This window comes from Anolis carolinensis, chromosome 5, assembly GCF_035594765.1.
Source record: "Anolis carolinensis isolate JA03-04 chromosome 5, rAnoCar3.1.pri, whole genome shotgun sequence".
NCBI classification, from domain to species: Eukaryota; Metazoa; Chordata; class Lepidosauria; order Squamata; family Dactyloidae; genus Anolis; species Anolis carolinensis.
Window position 1 is genome coordinate 108,340,091 of NC_085845.1, and position 19,249 is coordinate 108,359,339.

At 39.2% G+C, this 19,249-nt stretch overlaps 1 protein-coding gene across 5 annotated transcripts in view; it reads right to left on the minus strand.

Moving 5' to 3' along the window:
* The window catches only part of fam184b (family with sequence similarity 184 member B), a 103,683-nt gene that overhangs the window by 6,734 nt on the left and 77,700 nt on the right, over window positions 1–19,249 (minus strand). Inside the window, exons 11-17 of one of the 5 annotated variants that reach the window (XM_008111301.3) lie at window positions 17,473–17,626; window positions 11,934–12,046; window positions 8,986–9,170; window positions 7,338–7,484; window positions 5,538–5,655; window positions 4,565–4,672; window positions 916–1,118 (exon numbers count right to left, since the gene is read on the minus strand). In XM_008111301.3, the coding sequence (XP_008109508.3) occupies window positions 916–1,118; window positions 4,565–4,672; window positions 5,538–5,655; window positions 7,338–7,484; window positions 8,986–9,170; window positions 11,934–12,046; window positions 17,473–17,626 (1,028 nt within the window). Of the gene's footprint in view, window positions 1–915; window positions 1,122–4,564; window positions 4,687–5,537; window positions 5,656–7,337; window positions 7,485–8,985; window positions 9,171–11,933; window positions 12,047–17,472; window positions 17,627–19,249 lie in introns of those variants that run through there. The other 4 variants (XM_008111300.3, XM_008111303.3, XM_008111302.3 and 1 more) reach the window with 4 other exon arrangements.

Genomic DNA, 19,249 nt, shown 5'->3' on the forward strand with positions numbered 1-19,249 from the left:
AACTCAGTGAGTCTTGATCTGAGGGGAGTAGATTTATGATTGCAATTCGAAACACCTTTGCTGGAATCTACTGTATACAATGCAGCTGTGCACAAATCTACATAGGGACCACCAAATGCAGTACCCAAACATGAATCAAGGACCACGAAAGGCATCACAGACTAACTCAACCAGAGAAGTCAGCCATAGCAGAACACTTGATGAACCAACGTGGACACAGCATATTATTTGAGAACACAGAAATGCTGGACCACTTTAACAACCACCATGTCAGACTACACAGAAAAGCCACTGAAATCCACAAGCATGTGGACAATTTCAACAGAAGAGGAAACCATGAAAATTAACAAAATCTGGCTGCCAGTGTTAAAAAAACTCTAAAATCAAGACAGTAAATAAAGAATAACACTCTGAAAACAAGAGTGATTAATTGCAACATTGCACTTGCCTCCAACAGACAAGAGTTCTTTCTCCCATCCTGGACTTTCCATAGTTATATGAACCTCCCTTGCCAAGTTTCCAATACACCTCACAACCTCTGAAGATGTCTGCCTTAGTTGTAGGCGAAACATCAGGAGAGAATGCTTCTGGAACATGACCATACAGCCCAGAAAACTCACAGCAACCCAGTGATTCTGGCCATGAAAGCCTTCGACAACAGAAATATAATGTTTAACAAAAGTATTACACTGTGGGCTAAATGTGCTAGCAAATTTAATTTTAAAAAACATTTCCCTCTATTCTTGTACCTTTGTTTGCTGTCACTCTTCTGCTGCTCCAAAAGCTGGCATTTAGCAGCAGATTCTTGGAGTGCTGAACAAGTTTAACATGTAGAAGTTTATTATTCAAAAAATTATGTTTTATTTGCTCCAATTTTCTCTATTTTTTCACTGCAAATACAGAGTGGTGACTTACCTTGGGGCAGGTTTGATCTCCAAAGCTTGTACAGATGGATAGCACACTCGGACACAGCCTGGATTCCGATCTAAACTTGTAGATTTTGTGATCTGAGGCGAGTTTCTTTTAGGCCTCAAATCTCCGGTCAGAAAGCTTTTTGCATAGGAGGCTAAATTTGGAACACTTACAATTCGGCTGGGAGCGTCATCCATGTTCTTCTTCTGCTTTATGATAAATAACAAAAAGACAGATTGTATACTTAAGTATCACGGAAGATTATTATAATAGGTTTAATTACATGATTACATTATTAGAACATTACTAATGCTCAGAAGATAAGCATATCCAAAACACTTTTCACATGGTTATATCGATACCTATTTGCAACAGTACAGGCAAGTAGGTCACTTTATTATCTCTGTATTGCAGAAGTGGCTGAGCACAGGGAGATAAATGGCACATGAATTCATGGCAGAGCTAAGATTTAATCTAGGAATTTCCCAGCTCAGGTTACCCCAACAAGGAGACAGACCACATTTAACCCACAAGACTTACAATGACAAAGCTTGAACCAAGCTGGTTTTGATCATTAGTATTGGGTATACTTTAATAGCCAGTGTGGTGTAATGGTTTGAGTTTTGGACTAGGAATCTGGACACCAGAGTTTGGATTCCTGCTCGGCCATGAAAACTGACTGGTGATCTTAGGCAAGTCCCAGTCCCTCAGCATCAGAATAGGTTGAAGACAAATCCCCTCTGAACAAATCTTACAATGACATTTCTATGATACATTTGCCTTGGTCACCATAAATTGACCCTGCTCTTGGTCCCACCCCCTTCTCAAGTACGGCTGGTGGGAACGAGAGGGAGGGCCTTCTCTGTGGTGGCCCCCCACCTCTGGAACTCCCTCCCCAAAGAAATGAAGCTGGCCCCCTCCCTCCTCTCCTTCAAAAAACAACTGAAGACCTATTTATACTCACTAGCATATGGAGAGGAGGAGGATTAGATAACAAGAGATCACTACTGGGCCCCTGGCTGAGAACTATATTGTATTTGAACCTTCCTAATCCACACCAGCCCAATGATCATCATTTGCTCACATAACCAACCCACACTGTGAACTCTAGTTGGCTGTTATAAACTAATGTGGATGTTTGGATTTTATGTTATTACATAATTTTGTTTGACCACATATAGTTCAATTTATTGATGTTAGGTTTAATTTACTGATGCTAGGCTTTAATTTGATGTTAGGTTTTAATGTTACTTTTATATGCGGGTTTTCTCTGGGATTTTATGTCAGTATTTGTTTATGGAGGCATTGAATGTTTGCCATTGTATGTTGGAATCCTCCCTGAGTCCCCTTGGGGAGATAGGGAGGAATACAAATAAAGTTGTTTATTATTATTGTTGTTGTTGTTGTTGTTGTTGTTGTTGTTGTTATATAAGTTGGAAATTACTTGAAAGAACACCACAACACATACCGTACAATTTGCTGAAGCAAATGGGGGTATACATTATTTTGGTTTTTCAAATCAGGTTTTTCAAATTAGGAAGCCATGTCTAATCTGTTAATGTGGGATTTGTGTATTGATAGTGTTTAAATGCAACTTTTGCCATGCTTGTATTGCAACTGATTGCATCATCTAGAATGTACCATAGTGTGGAAAGAGTTAATTGCCAAGAAGCTATGATGACCTTGATGTGTGGCTGGAACTAGGGAGTATCCAGACACAAGTGTTTGTGCATACCGATTGCATCAGTTCAGTTGGGTTCTGTCTCCATAGAGTTCGAGTCAGGTTCTGTTGGAGAACAGAACAGTCCCGTGTTCGTCTGTCGTCTGCAAGTATGTCTGTGCTGATTACTGTTGCATACAGTAAAACTTTGTAAATAGTTATACCAATGTCTCTGAGTGTCTCTTCGTTCCGCGCTCCACTGCTTCCATCCAACTACTGCTGCACTGCAAATACTCTGACATAATCTACAGAGCAGGGATAGGAAACATATGGCCTCAGATGATACTGGACTGCAGCTTTCAGCATTCCTCATAATTTACGTTTAATAGCTAGGCTGTTGGACCTTGCAGTTCAGCAAGATCTCGAGTGCCACATGATTTTCGCCCAGCTACAGAGGAATAGGCCAAGTCTAGAACTGTGATTTGAAAAACGTTGAAATAATTTAAGTGAGCGTAATTCTGTATGGGTTGTTGGTCTCCTGGTGACATATGTGGCTGTTAGGTCTGAAGGAGGTATGTACTAACCAGACACTGTAATGAACTAAAGAACAATTTTTAACCTGAAGATTTGTAGGTGTGTGTAATTTTATAAGAATTTTTAAATTCATGGTAGCTAGCAAAGAATGGGAGGGAGCCTATCTAATTACTTTGGGGAGGGCATTCCAGAGCCAGGGCACCTCCACCAAGAAGGCCCTTTCCTGCATTCCCACCAACCATGCTCCCTAGTAAATAAGTCAACACAGAGAAAGTTTCTTGAAGGTAGACAGAATGACTATACAGAGACGATTATGAAAAAACAGTAAATACTTTTTTGAAAAAAGTATGAGTAATTATTTTACTGCCTAACATCAGATCAGACTACTGTTCTAAAGATCAGTTCCAGTCTAACAGCTCTGTGAGTAGGAAAAGAGCTGTGCTCACAAAACGAACAATTACTTCTTCTTCTTCTTCTTCTTCTTCTTCTTCTTATTATTATTATTATTATTATTATTATTTCCCCACTTTTTTCTCTTAAACGAGACTCAAACTGGCTCACAATACTAAAAACAGTACAAGTTACAATCTAGAACCCACAACATATAAACACAGAATTAACCATAACATTGTTAAGACAAATATTTAAAATAACTTAAAACCATTAAAAACTGTAACCACTATATAATAAAATTTGGGGGGGAAAATCTGTTCCTGGTTTGAAAGTGTTTATTTCCTGTTTAACTATGTGGTACTTACTTTGAAAGTAATTGTTCTATTCCAGAAACATTGTTTTTGCGGCTGCCATTTTTAACCTTTCTATGTGCCATCTTTAACCTTTTGTGTAGACCGCAAAAACAAAGTTTTTGCAGTTTAATAAAGTTTTTCCATGTTGTTATGATAGAACCAATTAGGAAATGACATTTATAACTCAGGAACAAAAATCATGTTACATAGTGTAATTAAAACGCTACACAGCACCCCCTGGCCCGTTCTTTAAAACACAAGTCTTTAAAAGCCTGCTTCTTTTAAAGCCTGATTGTTGGACAAAACTCTGCTGCTTGCATCCTCAACCAGCTGGTCACCCCTTCCCGCAGCTGTGCATCATCGCCAAAACGCTGCATTGAGGATGCAAGCGGCAGAGTTTTGTGGGGAAGGAGTTGCCAAACTCATTCATCGCTATGATAAATGCCTAGATTTGAATGGCGACTATGTTGAGAAGTGGTATTTGGGTGTGGCTTTCAACTGCATATGGTAAATGTTTTCTCCTATACTTTGTTCATTTTTAATTCCAAAATGTAATCTACTTTCTGGATAACCCTCGTACATTGGACACAACCATATGTATGTAATTACTGCAACGTTTGTCTTCTACTAATAGTAGTTGGGCATTTAGTAATTTGAAGGTGATAGAATGACTCAAAACTATAGACTTGTCCATTTCAATGTTTTTTGTTACCTTTGCAATGGGATTCAAACATGTGGTAGGATTTGTATTAAAAGAAAAGGACCGGTTGCGATGAGACTCTGCACTGGATATAAGCGACTGCTGAAGTTTTCTTCCATCCTGTCAAGGAAAACCTATGTGCTGGTTAGAGAACACTTGTTTGGCTTTTACTATAGAGCAGATAAGGGAAAACCATGATGGCATTTCAGCAGAAAAACAAAGGCACTATGACATTATTAACCCCGTATAATTAAATTTGAAAAGAATGCACTCTAAAATTACTAAAGGGGTCTGTTGGTTAAAAAATAGAACTAGCACGATTTCCCTTTCTCCTATCAAACATTAAACTTTCTTAATTTCAGTTTGAAAGACAGAAGCAAATGAAAACTGAAATCACAAGCTCTGAAAAGTGCACTTTTGGGCTGTATTATACCTATTAATTTCTTCCACGTATAGAATTGTGAAAGTATTTTATTAATATTTCACTCAGAAGTAAGTCTCATTCGGTGAAATGGAACTTTCTCCCATATAACTATGTTTACACACTTGTTTTTCCCTTAACCATTCTAAAATACAGTATTACATCATTTAACAATAGGACAGCTCTGAAAGGAACATGTATGTATTCAAAATTGAACAGAACACTGTTCCTGCCAATGTTAGGTTCTTTTGGAGCGGTGTCTAGCAGGGCGTCAGCAGAACAAGCCACCTCTGTTGCCATAGATGCCCGTGCCCAGTCAGCTCCTGAGCAGCTTGTGAACTAGAAGGACATCTTTCTGTCTGGAGGCAGATGGCTTTCACTGCTGTCTCCTTGTTGCCACAGAGCTGAGTGCCATTTCATCCCCACTGCTGTGCCACTGCCTGTATCACTGCGACTACCGATGCCAGTCTAGTTATACTGGCCAACAATCACAGCCAATGTGTCTTGCTAACTTCTTAAATCGATGCTATATAGCATGCTAGTATGCATTACGGAAAAGCTCACCATTAATTCCTTGATCATCTCTTCTTTTTCATTTAATTTATCTTGAAGGCAGTCTATAAGATGTCGGTCTTCCAGCCTAGGCTCTCTCTTTCTCGGTTTCTCTTCCAATTCTTTAAGCCTGTTATTTATCACAGGATGAAAACCACTTAGTGAGGTTTCCAGAATTGTGAAAGCACACAGCAGCTATGCTGCTAATAATCCATTAACCCTCCATCAACTTCAAAAGTTTTAAAGCATGGTTCTAGTTAAAATCTCTTTAATTATGTTTCGTATCTTATTCTCAAGATGGCTAAATTTAGCAACTAAGCCAAAGTTTTATGCCCTATTCATTCTCTCTCTTTTAAATGAGGAAGATTTTAAAGATACTCGATTGAACTCTAACTCCCATATTCTGTACCTGTGATTACAACCAGGTCCTATTTAGGTCTACCTAACAGTAAATTCATTACATTCAATAAACTTCACTTTCAAATAGCTGGGCATACAATTGCAACCTTGTATTATTAAGCACACCTGCAGTTTATATTGTTAATGTATTTCTCTTGTTCAAGATCTGTCTGGTTGCAAAATTATTCTGAAAAAATTTAGGCAGAATAGTAGAAGAAAGGATGGTAGGCAGCAAAGAGAAATGTAGTCTTAGAATGGGGAGCAGAGATTCTACATTGAGACATTTTCAGCTACTAGAACTTGACAGTAGACATTGTTTTACACTGTTAAATATCTGTACCCATAAATAACTATACAAGTTTAAATCTGGTGGGTTTTTGGTGTCCGGTTTAAAAATTACGAGAGTCCATGCATTCATATTTTTATGCCATGGTACTGTTGCCAGGCACTGAATCTTTGGCTTTTAATGGACACATATATAAAGCGTTGGTTTCCTGATGGTATAGAAGGTTTCTTTATAAAAATTATGAAGATGTATGATTTTTCATTTTTTATCTTCTCGCCATGTTGTGACTGACCAGAATCACCATGACAGCCTTTTAAAAAATAGTTATGCTCCTATAGCAGCCATTTGTGCAGCAATTCTTCAAAATCCCATATATGCCTACAGGCCGCAAAATTTTGGAGACCTCTGTATTGTATCATGGTTCATGTGTTGTAGTTAATCCAGAGGATGAAGATAAAGGGATTGTGAGGACTGAAGGGTTTTCCAGTAAGGGAAATGAGGGGATTTTAGATCAGAATTCTGCTTGGGAGAACGGATCTGTGTGTAAAACCCAAACAGAGCAGGTGTCAAAGGCATGACTTCCTGGCTTTATGGGGGCCTTAAATTAAGGGTTTGTTTACTTGAGGGCCAGATCAGGCAACACTGCATTACCATGTGGATCTCAGGTCTTGTTCCACGTCTAAGATCTTAGGAAACGTTTGAAACTCATGTTCATGGAATTCATGTTTTTAGAAGAAGTTCCTGTATTCCTGTTAATGGGTTTGTGTCTATGTTTTGATTCCTGATTTTTTGCTATACGTGGTCCTTTTGAACAGAACTTTTTGTTGCCTGGACTTTTTTGAATGCCCTTTTACTACTGCTTTTTGGGACTTTGCTTTTTATCTTACCTTTTGCTTTTTGGCCTTTTGATATTTGCTTTTCTGAATAAACTGTTTAGGTATTATTATTGGACTCCTGTGTGGTGTTGTGTGCAAAGGTTAAAGTGCAACATAATGTTGAAAAGGAAAAGGAAGCAGAATCAGATGAAAGAGAAAATAAGGGGATAACACAACCACAACAAACCTGAAGTATTAACATTTTCCCCAGTCCACCACATATATTCATCTTGGACACATAACACCACTTACTCATTTTCCAAGGAGACAATCTTTGCATGGAGAAGAGCTTGTGAATTACTAAACTCAGACATCATATTTTTCATCTCTTGGTGGTGATCTTCCTTCAATATGTCCAGGTCTTTTTTATGTTTGACTTTTAGGTCCTCCTCCAGTAATCTTTAGTAATAAGATGAAAATGTGTATTTAAACAAGGGTAATTATAAATATTAAGTATCAATTATTAAACATGTTGCGGTGATTGGTGAACATTTTATATATCAGCCTGGTTTTGAAGAAATATCACGGACTTCCTCTAATAAGCATTTGCAACGAAGGGCACGAATCACCTACTGTGAGAAGAAAATTATTCTTCATTAGCTGCTCCTCAAAAAAGGATTGGTTGTGGTGTCCCACAAGGTGCTATTCTATTCCCAATGCTTTTTAACATTTACAAGAAACTGCTGGGAGATCATCCAAAGGCATGAGGTGGGGTGCTATCAATATGTTGATAACACCCAAATATATTTCTCCATGCCTTCAAGAATAACCTCAGCTAAGGATAACAGGTCTCATCTGAATGAATGCCTGGAGGTAATGGGTTGGATAAGGAAAACCAAATAGAAATTTAATCCAGCTAGGATATAAGTGCTTGTTGTTAAGTGTCCTAACCTGGGGTTGGAGGTGTATCAACCAGTTCTGAGTGGGGTTACACTCCCTGAAAGACAATGTTTGCAACCTGCGAGTGCTCCTTAATTCATCTCTCCAAATGGCAGCTCAGATAGATGCTTACTATCAGCTTAGGCTATGCCCCTTCCTAGAATTGGAGGACCTAAAGATGGTAGTGCAGGTGCTGGTAAACTCAAGGCTGGACTTCTGCAATATGCTGTACATTGGGCTACCTCTATACCAAGTTTGGAAATTCCAGTTAGGTCAAAACATAGCAACCAGACTTGTTACAGGAACATCTAGGCATGAAGTCACTCCACTGGATTGCTAGTTAGTTTCCAGACAAAGTACAAAGTGTTGGTTTTGACCTTTAAAGCCCTACATGGTTTGGGTCCGGGTTACCTGCAGGATCATCTTCTCCCATATAATCCACCCCTTACACTGAGGTCCTCTGGGGAATGCTTACTCCATCCATCCAGAACCTGATTGGCAACCGTCACCCAGAGGACCTTCCCATCCACTTCCCCAAGACTGCAGAATAAACTGCCAGAAGAGATTCAACAGCTAAATGAGCTGTTAAAATTTAAAACACAGTTAAATATCTATCTCATATGGCATAATTTTAAACTATGACTTTTAACATGACATTTTATTAGTATTGGTGTTTAAATATTTGTTCTATGTGTGTGTGTGTGTGTGTGTATATGAATGATATCGTGTTTTAACAGTTTATTTTAATTATATTAATATTACTACTACTATGAAGTATTTGATACTAATCAGTAAGTAACATGATTAGAGGGCCACTTTAAGCAGGTTGTGGTAAATGGATGGCCAAAGTTAACTCAAATGAGATTTCTAGCCAAGTGAAAGGCCCTATTCTCCCTACAGTTAAAATGCCTTGCCCCGGGAGTGGTAACTGGAACTGGATAGTACTCATTGGGTTCAAGGGGCTGGAACTAGTTGCTGCTATCTAATCCACTACATGAGAGGCATGAAATGAGTGTCAAACCTTCTCTGTTGGTTCTCCCTGTCCTGTAGCTGTGTAGATGTTTGCTTCTGTCGCTCCACATCCACACTCAGTAAATCCATTGTGTCCTTCAGAAGGGAATTTTCCTTCTTCAGCCCAGAGATTTCATTCTGACATTTCTCCAGTTCATCTTTAAGAGATTTTATCTGATTCTGGTAACTTGCTTCCTAAGGGAAAAATAGAGATATTTGACACTGGTGTCTACATAGGATGGATGTGGGTAGCAGTATTCCATTTAGTAAAACATATAATTTATTATGTTGTTGAAGGCTCTCTTGGCCGGAATCACTGGGTTGCTGTGAGTTTTCCGAGCTGTATGGCCATGTTCCAGAAGCATTCTCTCCTGACGTTCCACCCACATTTATGGCAGGCATCCTCAGAGGTTGTGTGGTCTGTTGGAAACTTCACAACCTGTTTCTAACAGACCTCACAACCTCTGATGATGCCTGCCATAGATGTGGGCAAAAAGTCAAGAGAGAATGCTTCTGGAACATGGCCATGCAGCCCGGAAAACTTACAGCAACCCATATAATTTATTATTTTATTTATTTTATTATTTAGAGAATTTTATTCCACTCCTCAGCTACAAAGGCACTCAGACTGGCTTGTAAATTTGTAATTTCCCTTTAGGCTTACAATGCACATAAGATCAATAATTACTAAGAGAAATAATTGGGTGAACCTTCTACTGAATGATAGAATACATGCAGCTGTATCAAGTGCTTTCTTGAAAGGGGTTAATATTTTTCAATTATTAATTATTATCAGGGATGAGGATATTCCATAATTCCACATAAATGAGTACGGCAATGGACACAAGATCGAGCTTGTAGATAGTCTAACCCAGGGGTCCTCAAACTTTTGAAGCAAAGGGCCGGTCCATAATCCTTCAGACTGTTGAGGGGCCGAATTATCATTTTTTAAAAAATACAAACAAATTCCTATGCATACTGCACATGTATTACTTGTAGTGCAACAACAACAACAACAACAACAACGAAAGAACAATACAATATTTAAAAATGAAAACAATTTTAACCAACATAAATCTATCAGGATTTCAATGGAAAGTGTGGGCCTGCTTCTGGCCAATGAGATAGTTAATTAATTAGGATTGTTGTTGTTGTTGTTGTGTGCCTTCAAGTCATTTCAGACTTTGGCCGAGCCTAAGTCTAAAAATTAATTATTTATTTACTGCATTTATTTACTACATTTATATCCCACCCTTCTCACCCAGAAGGGGACTCAGAGCAGCTGTATGTACAATATATTATATTATTAGCATAGCACAATATTAGCATCATATATTACTATATTGAACTATATCACTATTATTATATATATAAATGAGTGATGGCATCACGGCGACCAACAAAACAACAAAACTACAGGCCCCCCCAACCTTGAAATTTAACAACACAACCCATCATCCACGCCTCTAGGTTGATACAACAAAAAGAAAAGAAAAATAAAGTCCTAATTAGAGGGAAAGGAATAATTGTTTTTATCCAATTACTGCCAGTTAGAGGACTAATCTCTGCCCACTCCTAGCAACCAACTCAGCCCAGGGGACAGGCAGACTTAGGCCTCACTTAGGCCTCTTTCACAGATTATCTAATTTGCACTGGATTATATGGCAGTGTAGACTCAAGGCCCTTCCACACAGCTATATAACCCATTTATAATCTTATATTAACTGCTTTGAACTGGATTATCTGGACTCCACACTGCCATATAATCCACTTCAGTGTGCATTTTATACAGCTGTGAAGAAGGGGCCTCATATAATCCAGTTCTAAGCAGATAATATAAGATTATCAATATAATATGTAATAATTACTGTGATATAGAATCATAGAATAGTAGAGTTGGAAGAGACCTCATGGGCCATACAGTCCAACCCCATTCTGCCAAGAAGCAGGAAATTGCATTCAAAGTGATTAATAATAATACAGAACAATATAATCTCTAAAATCAGGACAGTAAATAAAGAGTAACACTCTGAAAGCATAAGCCACAGCAAGGCGTGGCCGGGCAAAGCTAGTACTATTATATAATATGTAATATATAACATATAATTAATATTATTATATGGTATTATTAGTAGTATTATATTGTATAACATAATATTATTATCAATATTATATGTATATACAATATATTATATTATTAAAAGTGATATAAAAATATTATATTATAAAACTGAGGGTGGGGGCCAGGTAAATGACCTTGGAGGGGCGCATCCGGCCCCCGGGCCTTAGTTTGGGGATCCCTGGTCTAACCCTTTATCTAACAAGTTGGTATCTCTTCTGATGAAATTTCAGAAATCATTTATGTGTATGGCTGCAGAATTCTGTCCTGGGTGACTTTGTGACAGATCCTTTCCCTGCCCTCATTATACATAGACAACTATGGGTATTGTAAACATATACAATCACAAAAAAGATATTGTGGTTGTCATTTTAGCTGAGATATAAATATAAGATATAAAATAATGGAGCCCCCGATGGTGCAGCAGATTAAATCGCTGAGCTGCTGAATTTGTTGACTGAAAGGTCGGCGGTTCAAATCCAGGGAGCGGGGTGAACTCTTGCTGTTAGCCCCAGCTTCTGCCAATCTAGCAGTTCGAAAACATGCAAATATGAGTAGACTGCTCAGGCAGGAAGGTAACAGTGCTCCATGCAGTCATGCCGGCCACGTGACCTTTGAGACGTCTAAGGACTACGCTGGTTCTTCAGCTTAAAAATGGAGATGAGCACCAACCTCCAGAGTCAGACACAACTAGACTTAATGTCAGGGGAAAACCTTTATCTTTTACCTTATAAAATAAGACATCTCCTTTTCTTAAAAACAGAAAAAGTAAATGCATTTTCAATCCTAAAGAAGGATTTCTGGCCTCTGATCGTAATGCATTTCAGTAAGAGGCTTGCCTGTTGCCTTTTTGCAGCTACCGTGTTCTTCAATTCCCCTTGCAGTTCCTCCTTTTCCTTACTGTGAGTCATGCAAGATATTTGTTGCTCTGACAGCTCCATCTTCAGAGACTCTAGAAACAATTACAAACTTTCAGGATGTAGGAAAATGCACATGTTATTTTGAATTAGGAAAATGCTTGTAACAGTCCTAACATGGACAGTGAAAAGTAGAAAGGAATGCTACACATATTTATGTATAAATGTAAACATCACATCCTTGTTGTTGTGCACAAGTGTCTTTCTTCACAAAAAGGCACAGCTCAATATTTCAAATGCAGATTATATTATCACTGCAATGCAGGTGGAAATGTGAAAACATGTCCATCTGCATTCAGAGTGGCTTCCCAAAGATTCCTTCTCCACTTTGATATCTCCTGTCAGATCAAGATAACCATATTAGGACTGAACCAAACAGCTGTGGAATTCATTCTGACCAAGTAAAGGTAGTTTCAGGTTTCCGGGTTGTGAAATTTACTTCAATGCATCTCCAGAGAGAAAACATAATCTTTTTCTGATAAATCGTCTTCACTCTCTGTTTTGCCAAAGGAGTGAAAATGGCAACAGCTGCCAGTTGAAAAGGAAGCAAACATTTCCATGTGTTCCCTGGAAAATGATTGAAATGGCAGCTACTTCTATGCTAGAATGAATGATGTTTCAAAAAAGCTTTCCCTCTCCCCATTCCATCATTTTGGTTCATCCTTTAGCGTGTATTACAAAGGGCATTCCAAATCTCCTATTAGTAGTGTAACTGCACAGTTGTGATGTTTCACACTGACAATTGAACTCCACAACTGCAGGCACAATAACCCCAATGGAAGACATTTGGAGCTACAGATGTGTAAACTTCATATTTTTTGAAAACAGAACTGTAGAGAACTTTTTACTGCTTGCGAAAAAATTCTAGTGTTTGTAAAGAGAAGTGTTGCCAATTAAGTGATAAATGCTGCCAGGTTTCACATGAATAGATTTTTGAGTGTAATTGAAAGACCAGTATTTAGCATTTGGGTGATTTTACAAAAAAAGAAAAGAAAAAAGAGGGCTTTTTTCTGGTAGTCAGTTGATGTGAAAATGATGAACAAAATAGAAATAGGTAAGAAACTTGGAAAATTTGAAAGTTTGTGTGCAGAGTCTAGAGCAGACATGGGCAAACTAAGACCCAGGGGCAGGATGTGGCCCCCTGGGCACTTATCTCAGGACCTCCTCATTTTCCCTGTCCTCTCGGCATAAGGACATGGTGGCCCACCGCATCCTTATGCAGAAAGGATGGGGAGAGGAAGGCACACAGCAGCTGAGAGCCCTCTGGAACGCTCTCAGTCACTACGTCTTGCCCTCTTCCTGCCATAAGGATGGTGCAAGCAGCCCTGTCTTCATGCTGAGAGGCAGCTGAGGAAGGCACATCAGCTAAGAGCCCTCCAGAGCACTCTCGGCCATCACCTATCTCGCCCTTCTCCCAGCATAATGCTGACAGGACAGTCCAAAAATCAGAGGAGACGGATCGGGGGAGTCGCCAAATGTCTCGTTTTGCTCCCAACATAAGGATGGGGTGAGCAGCCCCATCCTTATGTCAGGAGGACAACCTGAGGATGACCCAGGCCCTGCCTTGCCCCCTCCCAGCCCTACCCTCTCACAGGTCCTGTCCCTCCTGGGCCTGTCCCATCTAGCATGTGCCCGGCCACCCTCCCTCTTGGCCCAGTCTGTTCAGTCGGGCCCAAAATGCAGCCCCAAGGCCAAAAAGTTTGCCCATGCCTAGTCTAGGGCATTTTGCAAGCAAGCTTGTGAGAAGCTCAAGCTCTCCCCCGAAAGCAGTTCTGACATTCCTGCCCTTGAAAGAAGAACTAGCAAAAGTGTTGTCGAAGGCTTTCATGGCCAGTATCACTGGGTTGCTGTGAGCTTTCTGGGCTATATGGCCATGTTCCAGAAGCATTCTCTCTTGACGTTTCGCCCACATCTATGGCACACATCCTCAGGGGTTGTGAGGTCTGTGGGAAACTAGACCAGTATGGTTTATATATCTGTGGAAGGTCCAGGTTGGGAGAAAGAACTTTTGTCTGTTTGAGGCAAGTGTGAATGTTGCAATTGGCTAGCTTGATTAGCATTGAATAGCCTTGCAGCTTCAAAGCTGTTTCCTGCCTAAGGGAATGCTTTGTTGGGAGGTGTTATCTGGCCCTGATTGTTTCCTGACTGGAATTCCCCTGTTTTCAGAGTGTTGTTCTTTATTTACTGTCCTGATTTCAGAGGGTTTTTTAAATACTGGTAGCCAGATTTTGTTCATTTTCATGGTTTCCTCCTTTCTGTTGAAATTGTCCACATGCTTGTGGATTTCAAAAGCTTCTGTGTAGTCTGACATGATGGTTGGTAGACTGGTCCAGCATTTCTGTGTTTTCAAATAATATGCTGTGTCCAGGTTGGTTCATCAAGTGCTCTGCTATGGCTGACTTCTCTGGTTGAAACAATCAGGGACAGCTAACACCTCCCAACAAAGGATTCCTCCAGAGCCAGGAAGCAGCCAGATCTGGATGCTGCAAGGCTATTCAATGCTAATCAAGGTGGTCAATTGCAACATTCACACTTGCCTCAGGGATGAAACTATGAAAATGAACAAAATCTGGCTATCAGTATTTTAAAAACTCTACAATCAGGACAGTAAATAAAGAACACCACTCAAAAAACAGAGGAATTCCAGACATGAATCAATCAGGGCCAGCTAACACCTCCCAACAAAGGATTCTGTCCAGACAGTAAGCAGCCAGACCTTGAAACTGAAAGGCTATTCAATGCTAATCAAGGTGGCCAACTGCAACATTCACACTTGTCTCAAACAGGCAAGAGTTCTGTCTCCCACTCTGGACATTCCACAGATATATAAACCCTCCTGGCCTAGTTTTCAACAGACCTCACAACCTTTGAGGATGCCTGCCATAGATGTGGGTAAAATGTTAATAGAGAATGCTTCTGGAACATGGCCATATAGCCCAGAAAACTCACAGCAACTAGCAAAAGCACTGGCCAATGTCGCTCCTTAAAGCACTAGGATAAGAGACCTCCTCTAAAACCATTCACTGTGGACTGAAAGCTAAAACCATTAATCACAACATAATAGTCCTTCATTTCCCTCCTTCATGTGAAAACCTTGAAAAAAATACATCAATATTTGAGGGTATACCGTCGTTCTCTCTTAAATTCTCGGAATCATAATTGCTAATGAATCTTCATGTTTGTTCAAACTGTATTTGATCCACTCTTAAGGAGCCCCATTTCAATTTGAACATCTCCCAAGTCAGTCATTTTTGAACACAAATCTGGAGCACACAGCAAAAGGTCCACCTGTGTTGGCTTGTAGCCTAGGTTAGGTCAACAACTCCCATCTATATTCACATAAAAGATTTCAGGAGATGCTTGGAAATCTGCAACTGTCACTGACGATAATCATTCAGCTATCACTTTTCTTTCCCATGCTGTTTCTCTGTCTGCTGCCCCTTCTGTTCCAAATATTTGCAGTCTCCCACAGCTGGTTTTCTGACTAAAGGAATCAAACTGAAGAGCTCACAATTCAAAATGAAAGATGTTGGATTGTGGCACCTAAGTTTCCACCTGGACAGAGACTTACTCATCTTTCATTTATTATTTATTTGTTTATCATTTTCAACCTACCATGGCTCCTGAGGAAATGCCCAATGGGTAAACACTTTAAAAGCATGCATAACTAAAGGCAAGTAAAAACAAAAATTATTTACACATAGTACTAAAACAACAAATGAGTGAGTTTCTCAACTCACGAGAAATCACAGGTGCATGTGAAGTGAAAATGGGCATTATTTTCCAGGTTCTCTTTCCTAGAAACCCAGAGTGTTTCGGACCCAGTAGAAGGCTGACTTAGGGCCCTTCCACACAGCCATATAACCCAGAATATTAAAACAGAATAACCCACAATATCTGCTTTGAACTGGGTTATCTTGAGTCCACACTGCCACACTGTTCAAAGCAAAATGTGTGGGATTTTATTCAGCTGTGTGGAAGGAGCCTCAGACTGCATCTATGCTGCCCTATATCCTAGGATCTGACCCCAGATTATCTGCTTTGAACTGGGTTATATGAGTCTACACTGCCAGATAACCCAAGATAAGATAATCTGGGATCAGATCCTGGGATATAGTGCAGTGTAGATCCAGCCTAAGTTATATCCCTTGCCTTTCTTCAACCATGCCGAAAAGCCAGTTGGGTTTAAACATGATTCCTACCCCACTTCCTTCAAGAACAGCTGAAAACTGTCAGAGTGGTCACTCCTAATTTTAGGATTCAGTGGCCAATTAGGAATAGTATAATCTTTGCTGTCCATCAGAAACTCGGAAGGAATGGACTCCACCTGGTAGAAGATCCACAGTTGATGTCCCAGCTTTACAAGGTGGTGAGCACATAACACAGTTCCACTTAGGAACTTCACATTTGGGCAGGTTCATATTAGCAAGGGAAGGTGATCTTTCAGATAACCTGGCCACAAGTCATTAATAATATACATATACAGTAATAATATACACAAGTCATTATGGGCTTCGCAGTTCAAAACTGGCACCAGCTTGCAAACAAACCGAGATTCTTGTGCAATTCTTGTAAGACCAGTGTGACTCACACAACAATCTGCTGCATTTTGTTCCAGCTCAGGTCCTCCGGGTGTTTTGGACTTCAGATCCCAGAATCCCTGACCATTGGACAAGCTGACTAGAGTTTCTGGGACTTGGAATACCAAATACCTGGAGGCCACAGGTTGTGCAGGCCTGGTCTCGCTGAAGCTTCTGAAAACTTCTCAAGGACAGTCTTATATAGTACAGTATTATAATCTGTAATTTATACAGCAGTCAATTTGAAAAATCAAGCAAATTGCTACTATTGTGTTTCATCCACAATGGCAAAGATGTAACAAATCTTTCTGTATGTGTAGGCAAGTAGTTTGTTTAGTGGGTGGTTATTAAGACTGATTTTGCTTTTAGACTGCTTGTTACTCTATAAGCACAGCATACAGAGAACACAGCATTAAAGAACACTAAAGTGACTGAGTGGGTAATGCAACACTAAAATCTTGGTATCATAAGTTTCAAATAGTGATTGAAAAGCAGACTTTGAAAAGGTTATCATTAATTTTAACATGTTAGCATTCAATCACCAGAGACAACTAATTTGTTAATGTTAACAAATTGAACATTATAATTCAATTAATCAATTTGTTAAATCATTTAAAATTACTTTAAAAAGACAATCATATTTTAATGAAATAAGAAACATTAATCACTATTCAAAGGTGGGAAGTTGGAGTTCAATGATTAAATGACTGGATTCTAAAATTACTGGTGATAATTTCAAATTAATATTTAATTATAGCCATGCTCTGCTGAAAAGCTGCTGAGAAATGTCAAGTGGCAAGAAAATGGAAACCATGGAGGGAGTCCTAATTCTTTATTTCCGTAGTCACTGTCAAACATGATCCTAACATGATCTACTGTACCTATCAATAAAGTCTGTTGATTCTGTATCCTTTCGAATTCAATCTGTAACTCTTCTCTTGTTTTCTTTTCCAAGGCCTGCACTTCCAGTTGGTGTGACTGTTGCTGCATCTTAAACCTGTCATTACATTCCCTTTTCCAGTATTCCTCTGCTTCCTGTAACAAAGGAAAAAATGTACCAAAATGTACATGTAAATATAAATACAAAATATTACAACACTGAGTTTTAATTGGTGTTTTTTCACTAAATTAGGTAGTTCAGTGGTTCTCAAATTGTGGGGCATGATCCTCAAGTGTATGTAATAGTTGTTCAAAGAGGGTGAAAGGAAGATGAGAGAGCAAGTTTTCCACGTCTCTTTCTTCTTTGCCCTCTCTGCTTCCTTCTCATACTCATTGCCATGACAAGGCTTCCTACTCCACACTATCATTGAGGAGCAATAGAGGCACAGAATGGGTTGTACTAGAGGAGGACGAGGTTGGGGAAAAACAAAAGAAGTGGGTTTGAGGTGGCAGGGCTGGAGGATGGTGGCATTCAATGGGGTCCAATGAGGTCCTAGGAAGCAAGACAGGCTTCTCTCCTCAATGCTCTTGGCTTTGTGTTCGCAATGCTTTTTTGTAGGAGCACTACAAGGGAGATGAGGCATGCTGTGCATATGAGAATAAGCGGTACTGGGTATGAATAAATGTGTGGCAGACCCAACTCAGCCATTGGTGCTCTGTTAGGCTTGAGCAGGTATGGAGAAAAGCAGGTGTGTTGGACAGTTCGGTTTCTGCAAAGAGATCTTGTAATATTATTTTGTGTTGATTTAGCTACTGCATGTATTTACACAAAACTGTCCTAATTTGAACAATATTATTTCTTTATAAAGATATGAGAATATATATATATATATATATATATATATATATATATATATATATGAATATGAAAATGTACAGACATACTTTACTCATATACAATGTCAGGCGGAGTGAGGGGGAGGAGGGTGCAATGTATGCATGGAGATGTAAAAGAGTCACAAGACGGGAAGTTTGAGGACCATAGTGGTACTTCATAAAAGCCTGCAATGTTCTACTAATGAGTTATCTTCATGCTGCACAGAACAGTAAAGCCTTTCTTGTCTATACATGTAACTGATCTATTTCTGTCTTTACTCAGTCTTCCAGTTTTTCTTCTCCAATATCTCTCTTTTTGCTCTTCTCACTGTGAAGTCTCTGCCTTTAACTTGCTTCTTCTGGCTCTGTTTCCTTGTGCCCTTCAGGATAACATTTTCCTTCTCAGAAGTTTCAGCAGCTTAGCAAATTGCAACCCGTCTGTCTCTGTAGTATCAGGTGAAAGGTTTCCCTGGACTACACTTTAGAGTGGAATTCTTCTGTGTTTATTAAGTGTGTGTGTATATGTGCGCACGCAAACACATACATAATTGTTTATCCCATCTTTTTTCAGTTGAGGATTCAAAACAGCTTGTTAAAGTTAAAACAAATCCAGTAAAAACAGTGATCAAGCAAAAGTTCAAAAATGTATTTAAACGATCAATTAAATTAAATCAAGTTAACACCATAATAAGTAAAAATAAATCAAGTACATAATATATTACATTATGTATTAAGTCTTTAAAAACATGCCATAAACAAAATCTTAACCTGCCAGAGAAAGGATAGCAAATCAGTCTAATCTCTCCAGAAAAGAAGTCCCAGAGCCTAGGAAAAATCACCAAGAAGGCATCCTATGTTCTCACCAGATATGGTGAGGGTGGTCAGACACAGAAAAGAGTCTTC